Genomic DNA, 19,230 nt, shown 5'->3' with positions numbered 1-19,230 from the left:
TGTTGGAGAGGATGTGGAGAAATAGGAACACTTTTACACTGTTGGTGGGATTGTAAACTAGTTCAACCATTATGGAAAACAGTATGGCAATTCCTCAAGGATCTAGAACTAGATGTACCATATGACCCAGCCATCCCACTACTGGGTATATACCCAAAGGATTATAAATCATGATTGTATATTCTTAATAGCCAAGTGTGAGTGTTACGATAGCTACTGAGGTATATAGAGAAAAAGTAAGAAAAAATTACTCCAGGATAAAAATTGTCTAGGTCAAGAAAAAATTCTCCATACTTCATCCACGAATTCTCTGCTACACCTAATCATACACGCGAAAGGAGAATAAAACAGTTACTGAGATTAGTAAATTGACCTGATTTTTTAATTTTAACATATTTGTAAAGCCACTGAACTCTAAGAAGATAACACAAGAAATAAACCAATTTTTCTTTATCATAAATTTAGTTACACAAAATCCAAAGACACTTTTTCATTTCAGTATTCTCAAGAGAAATGGTAAGTATAATTAATGAAGAATGACTATAAATTATAAGCAAAAACTCTCAGAAAATCAGATTAATTTATTTTGTTCCTAAAAATAAATAACTGAAGACAACATACCTTAGATAGTGGTCATCTCTAAGGCTGCTTGGCAGTTTCTTTTTAATAAAGGGCATCATCTGCAGCCCACAAACATTTTAGCAGGAAGATAGCAAGATTTCAAGGACCACCCTAAGTATGTAACAGAACAAGGGGGCTTCCACAATGCCTGAAATAAACTTTTTTCAGATAAAAATAGCAGGCATAACACATGGACAGGCCACAGGATGTGGGCTGGAACCGTCCAGAGCAGAAGCAAAGGATACAGACAGAAATCAAAGTCAAGTTCAAAGCCAAGGGTCAGAAATATAAGAGATGGGGAGCTGGTAAAGCAAGGGCAGAGAAACGCGGTCAACACTGAGGGGAAATTCTCAAGACAGCTTAGAAGGGTCTCCAGCACGGTTCCACACTCCTGGGACTTCACTATCTTCTACACCTTAAAATACCTCCTTTCCTATCTAGCTGGTCTGATGGTGGTATCTAACTGTCCGCTGCAAATAAAGAGGCAGTGCAATCGACATAAACTGTACATTAATTTGAGACAGAAAACACATTCTTCTTTGTGATAATATCTCATCTTTCAGTACACAGCACATTAGCAATTTCTACTTCACCTCAAAATGTTCCAAATCACTTGGAAAATGATCATCATAAGATGAACTTCATCATAAAATGCACAGAAGCGAGCTCTCCTAAACCGTGACTTTCATCCTCAGTGTAAATTGTTCTGCCTGACTTTATTTAAATATTACATAAAAGCCAAGTCAAGGGTGGCGGAACACATATGTATGTCTCTCTAAATTTCCAAAAAAGTCTAGACATTGATATTTAGCAAACACAGAACTACGAGTTGTGCCGCTTAAGTGGTGGAAGTCTACAGGGAAACTTCAAAAACCTCTTGGCAGCTGAATTGAAGGAAAGAAGAGAACACATTACAATCGGTAGATAGGCTGAACATACCAGTACAAGATAAAGAAAGAAACTAAGTGAATTAGAGGTCAGGTGTGGCGACTCATGCCTGTAATCCCAGCACTTTGGGAGGCTGAGGTTGGTGGATCACCTGAGGCCAGGAGTTGACCAGCCTGGCCAACATAACAAAATCCCGTCTCTACTAAAAATACAAATATTAGCCAGGCATGGTGGTGGGCACCTGTAATCCCAGCTACTCAGGAGGCTGGGCCAGGGGAATTGCTTGAATCCAGGAGATGGAGGTTGCAGTGAGTGGACACAGTGCCACTGCACTCCAGCCTGCGTGACAGAGTTGAGACTCCGTCTCAAAAGACATAACATAAAAAATAAAAATAAATAAGTGAATTAGAGAAACAGGTTCAAATAACCATCAAGGAGCCCAGAGAAAAGCCCTAAAACATGCAACATGTCAGGATTGCAAAGCCTTCTGAGAAAGAAACTCTCTGAAGGCCGGTGTATCATTAGAAAGGCAAACTTTATTTAAATCTTTATACCTGCAAGATATCTAGGCCAGGCACAGTGGCTCACACCTGTAATCCCTGATCTTTGGCAGGAGGTCAAGGCGGGTGGATTACCTGAGGTCAGGAGTTTAAGACCAGCCTGGCCAACATGATGAAACCCCGTGTCTACTAAAAATACAAAAAAAATTAGCTGGGTATGGTGGCGCACACCTGTAGTTCCAGCTACTCAGGAGGCTGAGGCAGGAGAATCGCTTGACCCTGGGAGGCAGAGGTTGCAGTGAGCTGATATTGTGCCACTGTACTCCAGCCTGGGCAACAAGAGCAAAACTCCATCTCAGAAAAAAAAAAAAGTCATCTAAAAAATGATATATAATACTTACATTGTATATATTTTATATAAATATAAAATGCTATACCTAAGATGAAAAAAATCATTCTTAGTCTCATGAGGTGGTAACTTTTATGATTAAACACCTGTGTTTGTTAATAAGTTACTTGGGCTCTTTCAAAAATATATCTTAAGCATGGACTACTGGAAAAAAAAATACTCATTTCACAACGGACAACTTAATTATGGTAATTTTCCTCAGATAAAGTAAAAACTCGTTCTGTCAGACATTAAATAACCTGGCACGGGGAGGCCCATGGGTTCTTTGTCTTGTGAGAAAACATCATCTACTACCTCTGACATTTTTGTCTTTCCTTAATGTAAAAATCTATTGATTGAGCAGTCCTTGTGCAGTATTTCTTACATAATCCCCACTCAAGTAGCTACTCAGAAGAAAAGAAAAGTTCTATGTTCAATTCACCATCTGTCTGCCAGAAAGGAAACATTAACGAATCACTTTTGAGTCAAAATAAGAGATTCCCAATGCAGCAACAATCTCAGCTGAATGCATACTTTAAGCCAAGCACAGAGCAAAGTAAAAAACAAAACAAAAATGTTGTAGAAGTCTGTGAAACACATAAGAAGAAGTAACATGTGAAATATGAAGGTATGACTATTTGGGGTAAAATAAAAAAATAAAAATAAAAAAATAAACAAATAAATTCAAACATCCAAAAAGCAGAAAAGAAATGAAAAAAAGAAAAAAAGGAAATGATTGCATTCTTAAAAAAATAAAGTCCTCTCACTTGAAAATCATAGGACAAATGTTACTTGAGAATTTCTGAATAGGTATTCTGTGGTAAATGCTAAAGCCTACCTACACGAGTAGAGAATCTTCTCCACCAGTGAAGAACCCTGGTGTCATATTAGAAATGACCCTCACAATGAGGGATTGAGTTAGTTTTTAAGGCTGATAATCCAGGGGCCCTTCCCCAAAAGGTAATGATTTGGTCAGTGAAAGATCTGGCATGGATAGATACCAAAGCTCCCCAGGTGGTTCTAACAGGTTGTCAGGATGGAATGCAGCTAGCCTATTGGCATGTAAATTGATTTCTCTGGACCATGTAGCTGAAGCTCATCGGACATTTCCACTCCATTGGGTCAACCCCACGCAGAGCACAGTCCCTAAATACTGGAGGCCAGAGAGCAAATGAAGCTCAGTGATAAGAGGGTAATCTAATTTGCATTGAGGAAGGTGTAATAGAGGCTAATGCTAGAGATAGAGGAAACAGCAGGAGAAAACCAAATAAATTTGCTAGCAATTCTGAGACCAGAAGACTTTTTTTTCCTATGTCACTTTCCTACTCTCTAAAGTGTGTGTGTGTGTGTGTGTGTGTGTGTGTGTGTGTGTGTGTACCCTGTCACTCTCCATTCTCCTCCCTTCGGGTCTTCCCATTGAACCGGCCAGAATTTGAGGGTGGAATTATATTTTAATTTTTATTACATACATACACCCTCAACTACTCAGAAGAAAATATATATATTTATGTATAATATACATAAGTAAAATTATGTATATATTTATATATATATACACACAGCACCACCTTTTTTTTGTCCAGGGTCGTGGCTCTGTTGCCCCCAGCTGAAGTGGCAAGTAGCATGAGCATGGCTCACAGCATCAAATCCCCTTGGATCAAGTGATCCTGCCCACCTCAGGCTTTCTGAGTAGCTGGGATCACAGTTAGCGTGGCCACAGTGGCCAGCTAATTTTTTTTTTTTTTTTAGGGAGAGGTCTGCACCGTTATCCCAGGGCTGGTCTCAACTTCTGGCGCTCAATGTGATCCTCTCAGCCTCAGTCTCGCAAAAAGGTCTAAGATTACAGGCTTAAGCCACTGCACCTCCTCCTTACTTACAACTTTTATATTATATTATATATATATTTATACAAATGAATATTAATACTTATTTTATACATATTTTATAATTTTAAATGTCAACTTATTTATTGCATTACAAATCTATTTAAGGGAGCACAGATAATTATCTTTCAGAAAAAAGAAACAGGAAGAAGACAAAGGAAGAGAGGAAAAAGGAAAGATGAATCCTGATGTTTTCTGTCATCCAATTACCTTTACTTCTTCAAATATGCAAATTAGTAGCACAGCATTTATGCCACACTCTCCTTTATACCATGAGAAAAAAGACTATAATATGTGTCACTAGAATGCAGGTGAAAAACCAAAGCTGGACCACGAACAGAGACTAGGATTTGGAATCAGTCCTGTTCCCATTTTGCCCATTGCTCCTAGGCCAGTTACTTGACCTGCCCAGCCCAGTTTTATCAAGTGCAAACCCTATTTTCTCATGCTAGAAAAATATTTCAAGAGCCTATTTTACCTCAATTCAATTATGTAAGAAGGTGTAGCCTCTGTACATCTCAAAGAAATCTTAACAGAGGGGAAAAAAACCCTTCCTTTGAGTGCTTATGTAAAGCTACCTTTTAAATTTTAAAAATGAAACCATGTTTCTCCCATGAAATAATAATAGAAATTTATTAGAATTAGCCCAGTGTTATTGTTTAATAAACATTTCCCATATGTATTGTATTTTTTTCTCAATTATGATATCAACATTTATAATCTCCATTGTGGCTTTTCTACTCTTAGGTTTTAAAGCCCAATGTCATGAACGTTTTCTTTCTTTCCATATTGATTTTACAGTAGCCAGTCTAGAGACTGGTGTGTCCTCAGTATATAATTGCTTAATTGAGTTGGACTGAATAGAATTTTTAGCGCTCCTTTTTATTGAGAACATTCAATTTTACACTTTTAAGTGGACATATTTTCACGTCATTTTTCTTCCTCTTTCTCACATCTGTGTAAAGCACTTATAAAAAACTATCATGAAATAGAAGGATCAACCTTACAAAGTCATTTCAAGTATGGTAATTCCAAATACCTTATTTATACTATTTACTTTTTTGCATGTATCTAAAATCATATTGTTTTATTCTACTAAAAGATGAAAAGGAAATATTAAAACAATCAAGTAAAGAAAAAAATTCACAACTGGCATTTTTACTGCTGGACAATTTGATAGAAGAAAAGATTAGGAGATTGTATGCCAGTTCTAATACTAACTAGTTACATAATCCTAGATATATTCCTTGTCTCTTTCAATCTCAGTTAATACATAGAAAACTACTGGCACATGTGTGGCACACAGTAGGCTCTTGAGGAAGGTTACTCTTTCATTCCTTTTTACTATTTTATAACTAGCTCTGGGAGGTTTAGATATCTGTAGAGATTTTCACGTAAGCAAATCAGGTTGATTAGCCAATAAGAACTCAAGGGAAAAGACTTGACTTGCTCTCTCTCAATCTCTCTCTCTCTTTACCCCCCTCCTATTTCTCTCTCTCTTTTCTCATGACCAAAAGATGTTTCTGATGAAAATATTGGGAAATACATTATTTCCTAATTTTCTGATTAAGTGATTAAGATCCATTTAGTAACTCTGAAATGTTCAATCAGTGTTTGAGAGTGCCCTGACCATTTCCTACTCTGTACAATAACTGATGACAGCCACTCATTATGAGCCAGATTACAAGTACATCATCAAGTGCCACAGCTGATTAGTGCTTCTAATTATGTCAATCTAATAAATTATAAGGATGACAATAACAAGAGGCTACTCAGAGCAGATTCACCTGTTAATATGCAGCCTAAATCTTTCAATATGGATATGATAAAGACGGCATGGACTCATCCATGCTGCCAGTGGACTTCTCAAATTCTTTTTTTTAAAGAAAAAAGAACATAGATATATTTAGGGAACATCAAGACTTCAAAAGTAAATAAACTTAGGGACTACCTTCCACAAATATTAAATGCAAGTTATTAAGAGAGGGGACACAAATGGAGGGGAACTCAGAATACAAAACACACTGTGGAGGGAGCTACATGGTACCACTGACCTGAAGTCAATAGAGGCAGAATTGGAGTCTAAATATATTCAAGGTTTACTCTCCCTGTGAAGTGGCCAAAGTAAGTAAGCCCAGCGTTGAGTGGAGGAAGAAGCAGGGCCCAACCACTAGACAGACACAACTCCAAGGAAAGAAGCAGGAAGATCAAAGAGTCCCTGGAACAGACAATCACGGCCTCGCTAAGCAACCTGAGATCTTTCCATTTTCTTCATTCAGGAATAATCCCTGAATTTCCTCCAAGTAGTGGCAGTTTTGCGATTTATTCAAATTAATTCATTTGGGCTGGACATCAACAGATGGGTCACTGGGGGCAGGCAGGTGGCCACAAACGGAAAAAGGAAAAGCTGAGAATGTTTCAGGAGGAAAAAAACATCTGTTTTGCCCACTACTGTATCCCAAGTATCTAGAACACTCCCTTGCAAATGGTAGGCACTCAAAACGTACTTGTTAAATGCACAAATCAATCTCTGTACGATATCTTTAACTAGAAAAAGAAAATAAAAAAGAAAATTCTCCCCTTTCTCCTTCAAGAATCAAAGGACAGGAGATTTAGATTCAAAGTCTTTTATTTCTTGCCACACAACCGCCCATCTCTCCCAAGGCTGCTTCCCAGCTAAACACAGCCCCTAGTGATTGATTGAGCTACAAAGAAGTCTGGAGCTTTCTATCCATGCTCTGCCATTCTTATAAGTTAAATATGGCTTACGTTTATGTACTGCCAAAATAAGTGATGAGTTTAATTGAAGAGGACAGTTTATGCCTTCGCTAGGATTACACTGCTTAAAAAATGACAAAACCTCCAATTCTTGGAAGATTCCAGCTTTCTACTAAGAACAACAACAATCACAAAAAGTAAGTATATTATACCGCACTAAAAGAGCCTTGTATCCTCCTGTCCTTTATGTTCAAAATCAGAAAGTAATGTCCCAGATGCTGATTATAATACAATACACACGTGTAAACTATTGCCATCTTTTTATGAGGCAAATGTGATTTATGAATGGCTGTAACACTGATTAGAGAGCATAACAGATGGTAAACAATTAATTGAAAATGCTATGTCCATCAAACAAACCTTTATCATATAATTCTTCATGAAGACTGTTGTTTATTTAAATGAGATTTTATTACTACCTTTATCATATAATTCTTCATGAAGACTGTTGTTTATTTAAATGAGATTTTATTACTATGGTAGGAGTTAGCATGAAAAACATTTTCCAAATTTTTACCCAATCGATGGGCTTACTCAGCTGGCTCGTTATGTTTTAGAAAAGTTGAAGACTAGATGCATTATATTCATACAGATATTATAGAACTTTAATTTGTGAAAAATCACATTACTCCTCTGTAGTTAAGAACACCGGAAAAGAAAGTAACATTATATTTTTCTGTGCTTTTTCATGCATTACAACTTTATGAATCTAAATTGGACTTGAGAAGCTAATGAAATTATTGTTGTCATCTATAGGCCTGAAAGCAATTACTTACACTTCAAGTTTTTATATGAAAATTAAAAAGACAAAGTCTAATATTGCCTAGACACCTTCTCCCTCAGTGTTAGGAAATCAGTGAAATGTTTATGATTCCATTATGCAGTATGGTATTTCAGTGAAGAAAGAGAAACAGTAAAGAAAAAAGCAAAGAGTTATAAACATGTTCAATTACTGTGTGAATTATTTTAAAATCGAAGAATATAGAAAATAAAATGTTGTTTCTACTGAATATCTACGAATACTAACTATTATTGAAGTAGTTTAAGATAGTACACTATGGCAGTTTTAAGAGTATCAAGTTTTGTGACATAAGCCTTAGTTCATATTTTGGCTCTGTCACATAGAAGACAGTATGCCTCTAAGCCTCTCAGACTCTCAATTTCCTCATCTGTAGAATGGGTGGTAAGTATTCACCCTCAAGAAGTTATTATGAGAATGCAATTAAACAAGGCAGGTAAGTTTCCTGGCACAGTGTGTGGCACATGGTCAGCACCTGTGAAATGCTGGCTTGTTGGGAATGTCTGCATTTACCACCATTTTTCACTTTCCCCTTCTTTTATGGGATTGGATACTTCCTCCATTTAGCATAATATTATGAAGAGGGTCTGCCAATCCTAGCAGACCCTGAGTCCCATGTTACTCAAGCCAAGTCAACCAGAGCCCTCTCCTGGAATATTCTGGATCTAAAGAAGGGTGAGCCCTTCCTGGTATGAGGTTGTGAGCTATACGGTTATAGAAAAGCTAAGAAAATCAAAATCTGTACAGAGAAGCAGAAAGGAAGACATGGAGAAAAGCCTTCTGGGTGGTATTCCAGTCCCTGTGGTCAGCTACGTCTCTACCGTGGTTCGGTTATGGAGGCCGATGCCTTCCCCTTCATGCCTACACTTAAGGAAGCTGTGTGCCTGTGATTTACAATGAGTGAGGCTCCAATTAATAAAGTTGTTATGAGGAAAACAAAAGCCCTGGGAGAAAACACCCATTAGTTTTACTAGCCCAATTACTTGTATTAACTAATGTGTAATTTGTACTCATTTTATTACATACAAGAAAATCATGTTGTAACCTTAAGTTATATGGAGAATATAAAAGTAACTTCTACTAAACTATATAACTTCAAATCTTCACTCATTTAATAACTATGAAATTGTATTTGCAAAAGTTTGCTAATACTGGCATAAAGTAGACTGACATAATAGACTGAACATGTCACTTATCAATTCTTTGTTAGACCACAAAATATGTGAGATTTTACAGAGAAGAAAAATACTCTTAATAGTTGGTTTTCTAAAATAGCAGGAAATATTTAAAAATTAAACAGTATGCCCTGAGTTAAATATTAAATACTACTAAATAGACACAGCCATCTGTCAAAGGACCAAAGAGGAAAACTTTAACCCATATGTACTTTTTATCTGAAAAATTATTATTAACTATTCATCACATATACATTCATACACAACTAAAGTTGTATATGCATATGCATATACACACATACACAACTATACCCACTATACTCAACTATACATGCACAAGTATACTAAATTAAGTAATAACTGGGTTTTTCTATGATTATTAATAAAATATTTAAATTAAGCAAAATTGACTGCTCCAGACTGAAACAGAAATGGCAGCTTAAATAAAATAGTAGTTGTAGTAACAGTAATGTTTTAACTGTAATAATTTTTAAAGACAATTCCTGAGAAAACTGATGAACAAAATAATGCAATCTCTTTTTTAATCTAAAAATATCAAAAGCAGAGGACAGGTGTTTTCTCCATACATATGTATACAATGAATTGCATCATTTTCTACACACATTTAGAGGTGAAATAGCCTATAAAATTGTTAGCAGTTTTATTTAGTGATTGATACCTTAGCTTTAAATCATAAAATATGTTTGGTCGTGGGTGCCTGCACATGTGCATGCCTGCCTGCCTGCATCTGTATGTGGTGTGGAGAGAGGAAGACCGACAGAAGGCAACCACCAACTCCCCTGTGCATATCTGACTTTTAAACTGAACTGAAGGTAATGAACAGAAGAGAAGGCGTAAATATTCCCTGATTCCCTCTGGAGGTCTGGGGGTAGGGGTGGGTGAAGGCTGTTGTCTTACACAGCTTCATTGTGCAGCAGTGTGGTTCACACAGGAATTCTGATCTGGGACTGAGAACAGCCAGGGGAGGTTGGTAGCACAAGGGAGAGACCAGAAAACATGGATGCAAGGTTAAGAGGCTCTAGACATTGAGATCAAGGAGAAGTTAGGAAGTTAGGGGCTAGATGGCTGTAAGTGAACACAGACAGAGGAGATAGAATTGAAGGGATGAGTCAAAAGCCAGCCAAAATCCAGAGGTTAAGGAAGTCATTGTCATAGATGCTTAGGGATCTATTCTTGCATCTACCTTTCATTAGCTGGATGACTTTGGTCAGCACCATAATACCTTCTTGACTTTTGTGTTTTTATTTATTTTTTTAAATCATACTGTATGATCAGCTCAATTCATTGGGATAGACAGGAGAATGAATATGAAAGTGGCTTGAAAAGTACAAAGAACAATGCAAAGGATGAGAGACTGCTGTACTGTGATACTTTCTAACACGTGCAAACTAGGGATTAAAATCAAATGAAAAACAGTTCAATTGCATTAAAAGGAAAAAGTATACATTGACATGATACAAATTAAATGAAATTAAGTATTTCCATATTGCTCAAACAAAAGTCAGGGACTACTGACAAAATTGTGAACTTGGCAAAATTTCTACACGGATTCAGATAATTTTAGTTCGGCTAAAAATCATATTTACGTAGTAGCCATTTATAAGCAGAAATCTGAGTAGTTGAGTTTTCCAAAGAGCTACATTTTACCCATTTAGCCCTATTTTTCTATGGTTACCATTTTGGAAGAAAATTTACTAAAATATAAGTTCCTATGCCTTAACTGATTTATATTCTGTCTTCAGAAATACGCACACCATAATCCACAGCTTCAGTTTTCTTTTACTGTTGAAAGTTCCAAAGACTACCTGGTTTTGTTTCATTTTAGGATTCTTGCATATCTTTTTATCATTTCTTTCTCCTTATTGCTGTCAGACTGCTAGAGTCATTTCTCACCATTAATCTTTGTCCCTGTCCTGTCACTTCATTTTGCTACTTACCTATCACTCACCGGACATCAAGTTCATACCAGTGTCTACAGTAGAAGTTAATACCTCTGAGAAGTACTTCAGTGGCTTCTTTCCCATGATCTAAGAAAAGGATCTGCACTACGTTTTCCATACAATCTCTATCCTGGCTGCTCAGATCATTTTTTTACACTCTTTCAGATTCTGCATCAATGAGGGTAGTTACTAAAAAAAGAGGGAAGGGCTGAGCTTCAGACACAGACATTGGAAAACACAGTGAGAGAGACAACAGGATGCCAGGGAATCATGGCAGAGAGCTCGGTAAGGGAAAGCGTCCAGGAAGACACAAAGCCCCAGCAGAGCCGGCAGGATGACCAGCAGCTGCGCGGGCAAATGAGGCAAGTGTTGGAAATCAGGTCAGAGGACCTACAGGCAGAAGATCGGGATGGGCAATGGGGCAAAGGCAAGGAAGACCACTACCTGCAGAACGTCGTGAGGAGCCTGGCTTCCAATGAACCTCAAGAGTGGAGTGAAGAGAGGCACAAGGTGGGGCTGGATGGAAAAGCTGAGGCCAAAATGCTGTGCAGTCTTCTGTGCCAGGTGGAGGAGCTCAGACCCCATGGCATGCACTACAGACAGTTTTTATCCCCAGGAAACCTCATGCCAGGTTTGTGCTTTAGGTTTATCATTTTAGGATTTATGTTAATGGAGAAATGCCAATTAAGAATATATTGAAATAGGCCTGGCATAAGATTGGTATGGAGGAAACTAATGTGGAATGGTCAATTAATAGTGATTTTCAAATACTTAAAAATACATACAACACTATAAGATAATTAATAATAGAAAAAATTTTAAAGGATTTGGAAGAAAAAAGGCATTGGAGATAAAAATCATGGAGGAAAGTGTTTTCTAGAATAGTTACTTAAAAGAAAAGAGGTGACTCCATCTTAGTATGTCCTTATAGCATGGTACACATCACATACTCACAAAATGCTTATTGAATAGAACCAAAAAAAATCACTTGATTTCTTCCAGATCTAATCTCTCCAACATTGAGTACTTCGGCATCAAACAGGATAACTAATGTTCAAATGCTTGCTGCTTCTAATAGCAGATGTACATAAGTCATAGTAAACAATGAAACTATAAAAGCTATTATGGATAGTTTTTTTTGACTTATTTTTAACAACAGGTAAAATCAGCCAGTGTTATAGAAAATAATATCAGGAAAGGAGGCAGTATGAAAATTGCTAATCATAAACAAATAAACAAAAAAACTAACATAAAGTTAAATTGACACGACTTTTTTTTTCTTGCCCCCCAAACATGAGGCTTAAAACATCCTGAATGTCACAGTAAAATAAGAACACAAAAGCCGGTATCTTTTTTTTTTTTTTTTTGTGTATCTTTCTAGACATTTTATTAGGGATTTGAAACATGAATGTCCAAATGTACAGACTTCCTCACCAACACTATGATCCATGACTAGAATGTTCATGAAACTTTTTTTAAAATTATACAATATCGTTTTAACCCTTAAATGACTGACCACTGAGGAGAGTCTAGAATAATGTGGAGTTTTAGTGATGTAATAGTTCGTACTGCTTTAAAGTAGCTTTTTATAAACTTTGCAATGTACTAGGGAAGCAAGGAAACAAGAAAAGCCAACTGAAGGTAGATTTTAAATTGGATAAGATGAGACAAGTGAACTTCTTATTTTTTTCCCCAAGCTTAAAAAAACAAAACTGTACTAGCACCTTCTTTCTTGTTGTATGAAGTTACAGTGTTCTGCCTGACTTTCCAGGTCCTCTGTAGTCTGAACCATTCAGCACATACAAGCATCTCATCCCCATCTGCCATACAGGCAACCAGGCCAGGCTGTCTACTGACTCCCCAAAATACAGCTGCATTTTCCTTATGGCTGAGCTGTTCTGCTAAGGATCCTGTCCCCCAGTATGGCCATCCGTCTTTCTCGAACTTAATCACTTCCTACCTGTCCATACGCCTAAGACTAGCTCAGGAATCAACCTCTCTACTCTGACCCTCAGAGTCCTTCTCTCCCGGAATGCCCACATCACTTAGAATCCTCAGGACACAACTGAGTGCATGAGTATGGATACTTTTACATGGCTTGCTTTCTCACCCTCTGTGCTAGTTTTGATCTCCCACTAAATTGAAACCTCAGGAACACATCTTATACTTCTTTATCCATCTTGGACAGTACTCAGCTTATGTATGCATTCATTCAAACACTATGTAATAAGCACCTACCATGTGCCAGATAGTATTCTAAATATTACAAAACACAGCAGTGGAAAAAAAAAAAATAACCCTCTGTCTTCATGGAGCTTACACCTACAGGGAGTGGAATGAAAGGGACCATAATAAGAGACCAGGTCAGAAACGTAACACGGCATACCCTGGCATAGAATCTGTGAGCCATTATAAGAATCTGACTTCTCTGAGTCACATGATATGACTTATATATTCAAATGCTCCTTATGGCTGTTGTGTTGGAAATCTCTAATAAGGGAGCAAAGTCAGAGCAGGGAGATGAGTTGAAGGAACCTGCAATCATCCAAGGGATAGTAGGGGCTTAGACCAGGAGAGCATAGTAGACGTGGTGATAAAGGATCATATTCTAGGTACATTTTGAATGTAGTGATGACAGGACTTGCTGACAAAATGGATTTGGGTGACAAAAGGACAAAGGAGCCAATAGCGGCCCAATGGATTTTAGCCTGAGCAACCCAGAAGATGGAGGGGCATGAGGTAAGATGCAAAGACTGCAGGAAGAATGGACTCAGGGTGGCAGGAGGGGGCAGGTGTTTCTTGATAGATATAGGAAAGGAATTTCGTAAACGTTGAGCGCTTATTCTAGAAAAGTTGGGGTTTATTTCCATATTGTCTTAAAAACCAATAATCCAATTACTCTACTGCTGATAATATCAGTTTCTCCCATCTACAGTTATTCTTTATAGACTCAAGATTGTGGGGAAAAGTAAGTACTGATGAGTTCAACTCTTTCAAAGAATTCTCTACACTTTGGGCTTATTTCCTTTTTGTAAAATTTTTGTGAGTACACAATAAGTATACATATATTTATGGGGTACATGAGACATCTGGGTTCATTTTCCTTGTTAAATATGGTGATGGTGGTGGGGAGAGTAGGGGAGAAAGAAATCATTGTTAAACATCTAGCTCATAAAAATGTTCTTGTAATAGGTTGTATATAAAGTCAGAATAATAAATAAATGAATTTCTTTATACCTCTTATTTACTCAGGCAGTCATGTACCCTTCATGAAACTTTTATTGAGTACCTGATACACACAGGCATTGCATAGGTTGTAAAATGATCAAAACTGGATTCCTGAACTTAGGGCAAGTAAGAAAATGTTAACATCTGAAAATCAATACAAATAAAAGTTGCATATGTTAGATATCCAACAGGACTGGGCTGAGACCTGAGCAGTTCATTTTTCCTTGATGGACCTCAGTTTTCTCATATATTGAGTATCCTTGGACTAGTTCATCTCTAAGGCTCTTAACCATTCTAATATTGTATATGAAGGACATAAGCAAGCCTTAAAATGTTCTTTTGAAAGAACTTCAAAAGATGAAAGAAGAGAAAGTAGCACATCCATGACAAGACAGTTCCAAAATCATTCAAGGAAGTAGATAGTATAGATTGGTTATGGAACTATAAAAATGGTAGTAAAAAAATTGTTGAAAAATCAGGAGGGCTTCAATTACAAAGTTTTTTTGTTTTTATTTTTGTTTTTTTTGAGACAGAGTTTGGCTCTGTCACCAGGCTGGGGTGTTATCTCGGCTCACTGCAATCTCTGCCTCCTGGGTTCAAGCGATTCCCGCTTGAACCTCCTGAGTAGCTGGGACTAAAGGCATGCACCACCAAGCTTGGCTAATTTTTTGTATTTTAGTAGAGACAGGGTTTCACCATGTTGGCCAGGCTGGTCTCCATCTCCTGACCTAGTGATCCACCAGCCTCGGCCTCCCAAAGTGCTGTGATTAAAGGCATGAGCCATCGCACGCGGTCTGCAAAGATTTTTAAAATAAATATTATGCTAGGCTGGGCACGGTGGCTCATGGCTGTAATCTCAGCCCTTTTGGAGACCAAAATGGGAAGATGGCTTGAGCCCAGGAGTTCATGACCAACGTAGACAATACAATGAGATTCCATCTCTACAAAAACTTTTTAAAAACATAGCCTGTAGTCTCAGCTACTCAGTAAGCTGAAGTGGGAGAATCACTTGATCCTGGGACACTGACGTGCAGTAGGCCATGATTTCACCACTACACTCCAGCCTGGACAACAGCGCAAAACCTATCTCAAAATAATACATAAAATGAAATAAAATGAAATAAAATAAAATAAAATAAAATAAAATATGTCATGCTGGAGGCCAAGATTTTTTTTTCAGTATGTAATGGAAAGTCAAGAAAGATGTATAATCAGGGGAGAAACATGAATATGATGATATGATAAGATTTACTTATCAGTAGTAGACTAAGTGGACAAGGGAGAATATATGGGCAAATACTATGTGCTGCACACAGATGATAGAACAATGCAATGGGACTGATGCTACCAAAAGTAGCAACAGATTCTGCCTAAAACTATTCCAAGTCTACACACAGAAGGCTGAGAATGTGGAATTATGGAATTAATGACAGTATGTGTGTGCACATGAGTATGTTGTGTGTATATGCACATGTGTGTGTATACATTATATATATATATGTAAAAAAAATATTACTCTGAAGGAATAATTCTTCTTCAAAGATAGAAATAACAAATGAAAGGCTGAGTGCAGTGGCTTACGTCTGTAATCCCAGCACTTTGGGAGGATGAGGCAGGCAGATCACTTGAGGCCAGGAGTTCGAGACCAGCCTTGCCAACATGGCGAAACCTCATCTCTACTAAAAATACGAAAACTAGCTGGGCGTGGTGGCAGATGCCTGTAGTCCCAGCTATGTGGGGGACTGAGGTATGAGAATCGCTTAAACCTAGGAGGCAGAGGTTGCAGTGAGCCAAGATCGTGCCACTACACTCCAGTCTAGGTGACAGAGTGAGACTCTGTCTCAAAAAAAAAAAAAAGAAAAAGAAAAGAAATAATAATTATGAGTGATTTGTAGACCACTGGATTTGGTGAAAAGTGGAAGACTCAACAATGACTTAGCTTTCTAGGAGGCTAACTGGAAAGACAGTGATACTACCAGCAGAAAATAAAAAGAAATGCCAGACAAGTTAAGTGTGCTCTGTGTATGTGTGCGTGTGTGTGTACATACACACATATATATACAATTAGTTTCAGAGAGTCAAAAAGATTATGGTCTTGATGGGAAATTTATTCGGACTGAAGAAGGCTCCTTGAGTACGATTCAGTAGGAAAATGGCTACCTGTCCATATGTCCGATCTAGTTCCAGTTATAGTCAAAGAAAGCATTTTCCAACTATGCTTCCCTTACAAGTAATAAATGTTTATGATTTACACAGTAAGAGGCAATCTTTCAGGTTTGCTGTTACTATGTGAAGTGAATGATGAAAAATGATTTTGAATGGCATGTTTATTTTAAAAAATGCTTCAGAATGATTTTATTGTCAGCAGTGAAAAACCACAATACAGATATTTAATGGACCCAGAACTCATTACACATTTTCTCTTAAGTTTACTATATGATGTATTGCTATTTGTTAGTAGGGTAGTTACTGTTTCAATTTTAAGCTAAAGTACATAAATGTTACAGGTTATTTTAAATAAACAAATGCTGTTGTCTGCTTGTAAAGAAAAGTAGTTCAGTTTTTAAAAAGTAACCTTACATATAGATAATTTAAATTTTCTATATTTACTATTCATATTTTAATAAATTTCTTCTCTGCAATATTATCACATAGCATGATTAAATATAGAATTTTTTTTTTTCTTGCTAGTAATTTGCTAGTATGGTAGTTTATCATTTAAATTTTAAGCCAAAGCTAAATAACACTACACTGTGTATTTTAAAATTAAGAATATCTGCTTGTACAGAAAGGACTTTGGTGTGTCTTATCAAAAGTAATCTTCTTATAGACCTTGAAATATTTTCTATATTAACTTTTATTTAATACTCCTATACTACTTGCAATTATTTATCATGTAATGGTTTATAAGAAATATAATTTTTATTTCTTACCGAAATTATTTCTTATAGTTATAGTACACTTTTAGATCAATCCATTTTTTCTGCAGTTAATTTCCTTTAAAACTGATATTGAGGTATACAAAATTTTATTTTCTTAATTTAAGAATCTAGATATCTGTTAATTAATGACATATTTGAATAAAGTAACACTTAGAAGAAAAGATTTAAATATTAGATACTAAAATGCTATAAGGAAATTTTCTACTTGATTTTGGGTCTTTTGTTCTCCTAGCATGTGTTTTTATGATGTAGTGGAGAAATCAGTCTCACCGGTTTTTGATTGTAGGTTTCTTCTTGGTTCTTCAGGGGCCTCAATTGGCTGATCAGCCAAGAAAACTCGGGCCTGGTCGACAGCATTCAGGACGGAATATTCTTTCTCCTTTAACTCCCGTCTCAGGGCCTTTCAAAAGAGAAGCAAAAGTTGAGTTTGTAACCGTAACCTCACGTGTTCACCAAATTACACGTCACGTCACGTCACGTGTAATAAGGGACATCGTCAACTATACCACTTCTGACCACACTTAGCAAGAAAATGACTAATAGCAAGCATTTCAGCTAAGTTAGAAGCCAAAATGTAAATTTTATGGATATGAATGAAGAAAAATACAAAGGAAAAAAGATAATTTCTGTAAAACTTAACTGTACAAAAAAAGAAACAGCTTTAAAATTTTCACCTAAGGGAAATTGTTACAGTGTATTTGAATTTGTGCAAAATGTACTTTTAGGCTTTTCACAAATGTCAGATTGATAAAATATAATAGCCTTTGCTAAGATACTTTTTTCTTGTAAGACTGACTGACAAAAAAATTACATCCAATGATACAGAGAAAGATAACTTCACAAGTAGCAATAAGATCCTCTGATGGGTTTTACATTATTTAGAATCCATTAAGAAAAAAAAAAAATGAGATAGAAACAAAGTACATACATGAAATCAAAACTAAACCATGAGAGCACATCCAAAACAATCTCCAATTATCTTAAAATATGTTCCATCTCTCATGCTGAGGCAATTACTATTTTCTTTTGTGAGGTTTTCATGCAAATCTATGATTCTCAGAATAGTTTCTCTTTAGCACCTTTGTTCTTTTAAGTGGAGCTAAACTTTCACCCCTGCACCTATAAAACAACAAAACTCCTTCAGTGACTGCTGCAAGATAAGAGTAAATGAAGATTTTCTCAGGTGCAATTTTAATGCTGTTGCCAAATGGAATTTGTTAATATTGTTATCCTCTTAAAATTAAACACATAACCACCTACTGGCTCTAATATTTTGCTTTCAGTGTAGTTTCCTGGCAACCTATTATGAAAAGTCAGACTTTTATTTTCTAAAATACTGAACTTTCATTATATTTTAGAATGAATAAAATATTTCCATTGGAAGACAACTAAATTTTTAGTAGTATTTGACATCACTATGTTGGGATGTTATAGTATTTGCAGGCTAGATCCTTTTCTTCCGTTGTCAATAAAAGGTAAGAATGAAAAAATCTAGAAATACCAGAATAATCATCTTATGTAAAATATGGATCTAAGCAACACATACACACACAAAAACCAATGGTAATGAAGTTGACAGAAACTAATGGGCTACATTTTCTATATCCAGAAAATCTCATGATAGCCTTTAGGAAATATATATGATAGCCTTTAAGAACTAGTGAGAGATGGAGTGGCATAAATACTATTTTTTGTGTGTAAGCATTGTCAATATTATTGGACTTTTAAACTACACAATTATTACTTCAATAAAAAATTTAAAATAAAGGAGAAAAGTGAACCAAAAAATCCACAATTAAGATATAGTGATGCAACACAGGATATAGGATAAAATAAAACTTTCTCTAAAATGCAACGGTACATTTATATGTCTTTCCTAGGTTCCGTAAAACCAAACACTGACAGCAAGGTAAGCACAAATCAACTAAATTCGCAGAGCAATTACCACTGATGAGCATTAAATGACTATGTTGGTTGGTGGGGGGCAGGGGCGGGGGCAGGGGCGGGCAGGGATAACAAACCTTCCATCATCTCCTGTTTAACAAACACAGCTTGTGAAGAAGTTGC

General features: G+C 36.5%; 1 protein-coding gene across 1 annotated transcript in view; it reads right to left on the bottom strand.

The window, feature by feature from the left end:
* Nucleotides 1-19,230, bottom strand: part of UTRN (utrophin) — a 604,813-nt gene that overhangs the window by 108,468 nt on the left and 477,115 nt on the right. The window contains exons 54-55 of the mRNA XM_017849334.1: nt 17,434-17,563; nt 252-319 (exon numbers count right to left, since the gene is read on the bottom strand). Coding sequence (XP_017704823.1) covers nt 252-319; nt 17,434-17,563 — 198 coding nt within the window. The remainder of the gene's footprint in view (nt 1-251; nt 320-17,433; nt 17,564-19,230) is intronic.

This window comes from Rhinopithecus bieti, unplaced genomic scaffold (genome assembly GCF_001698545.2).
Source record: "Rhinopithecus bieti isolate Rb0 unplaced genomic scaffold, ASM169854v2 scaffold_32264, whole genome shotgun sequence".
In the NCBI taxonomy this organism is placed as follows: Eukaryota; Metazoa; Chordata; class Mammalia; order Primates; family Cercopithecidae; genus Rhinopithecus; species Rhinopithecus bieti.
The sequence above is the reverse complement of the archived record's forward strand: the minus strand, read 5'-3'. Positions and strand labels throughout refer to the sequence as shown.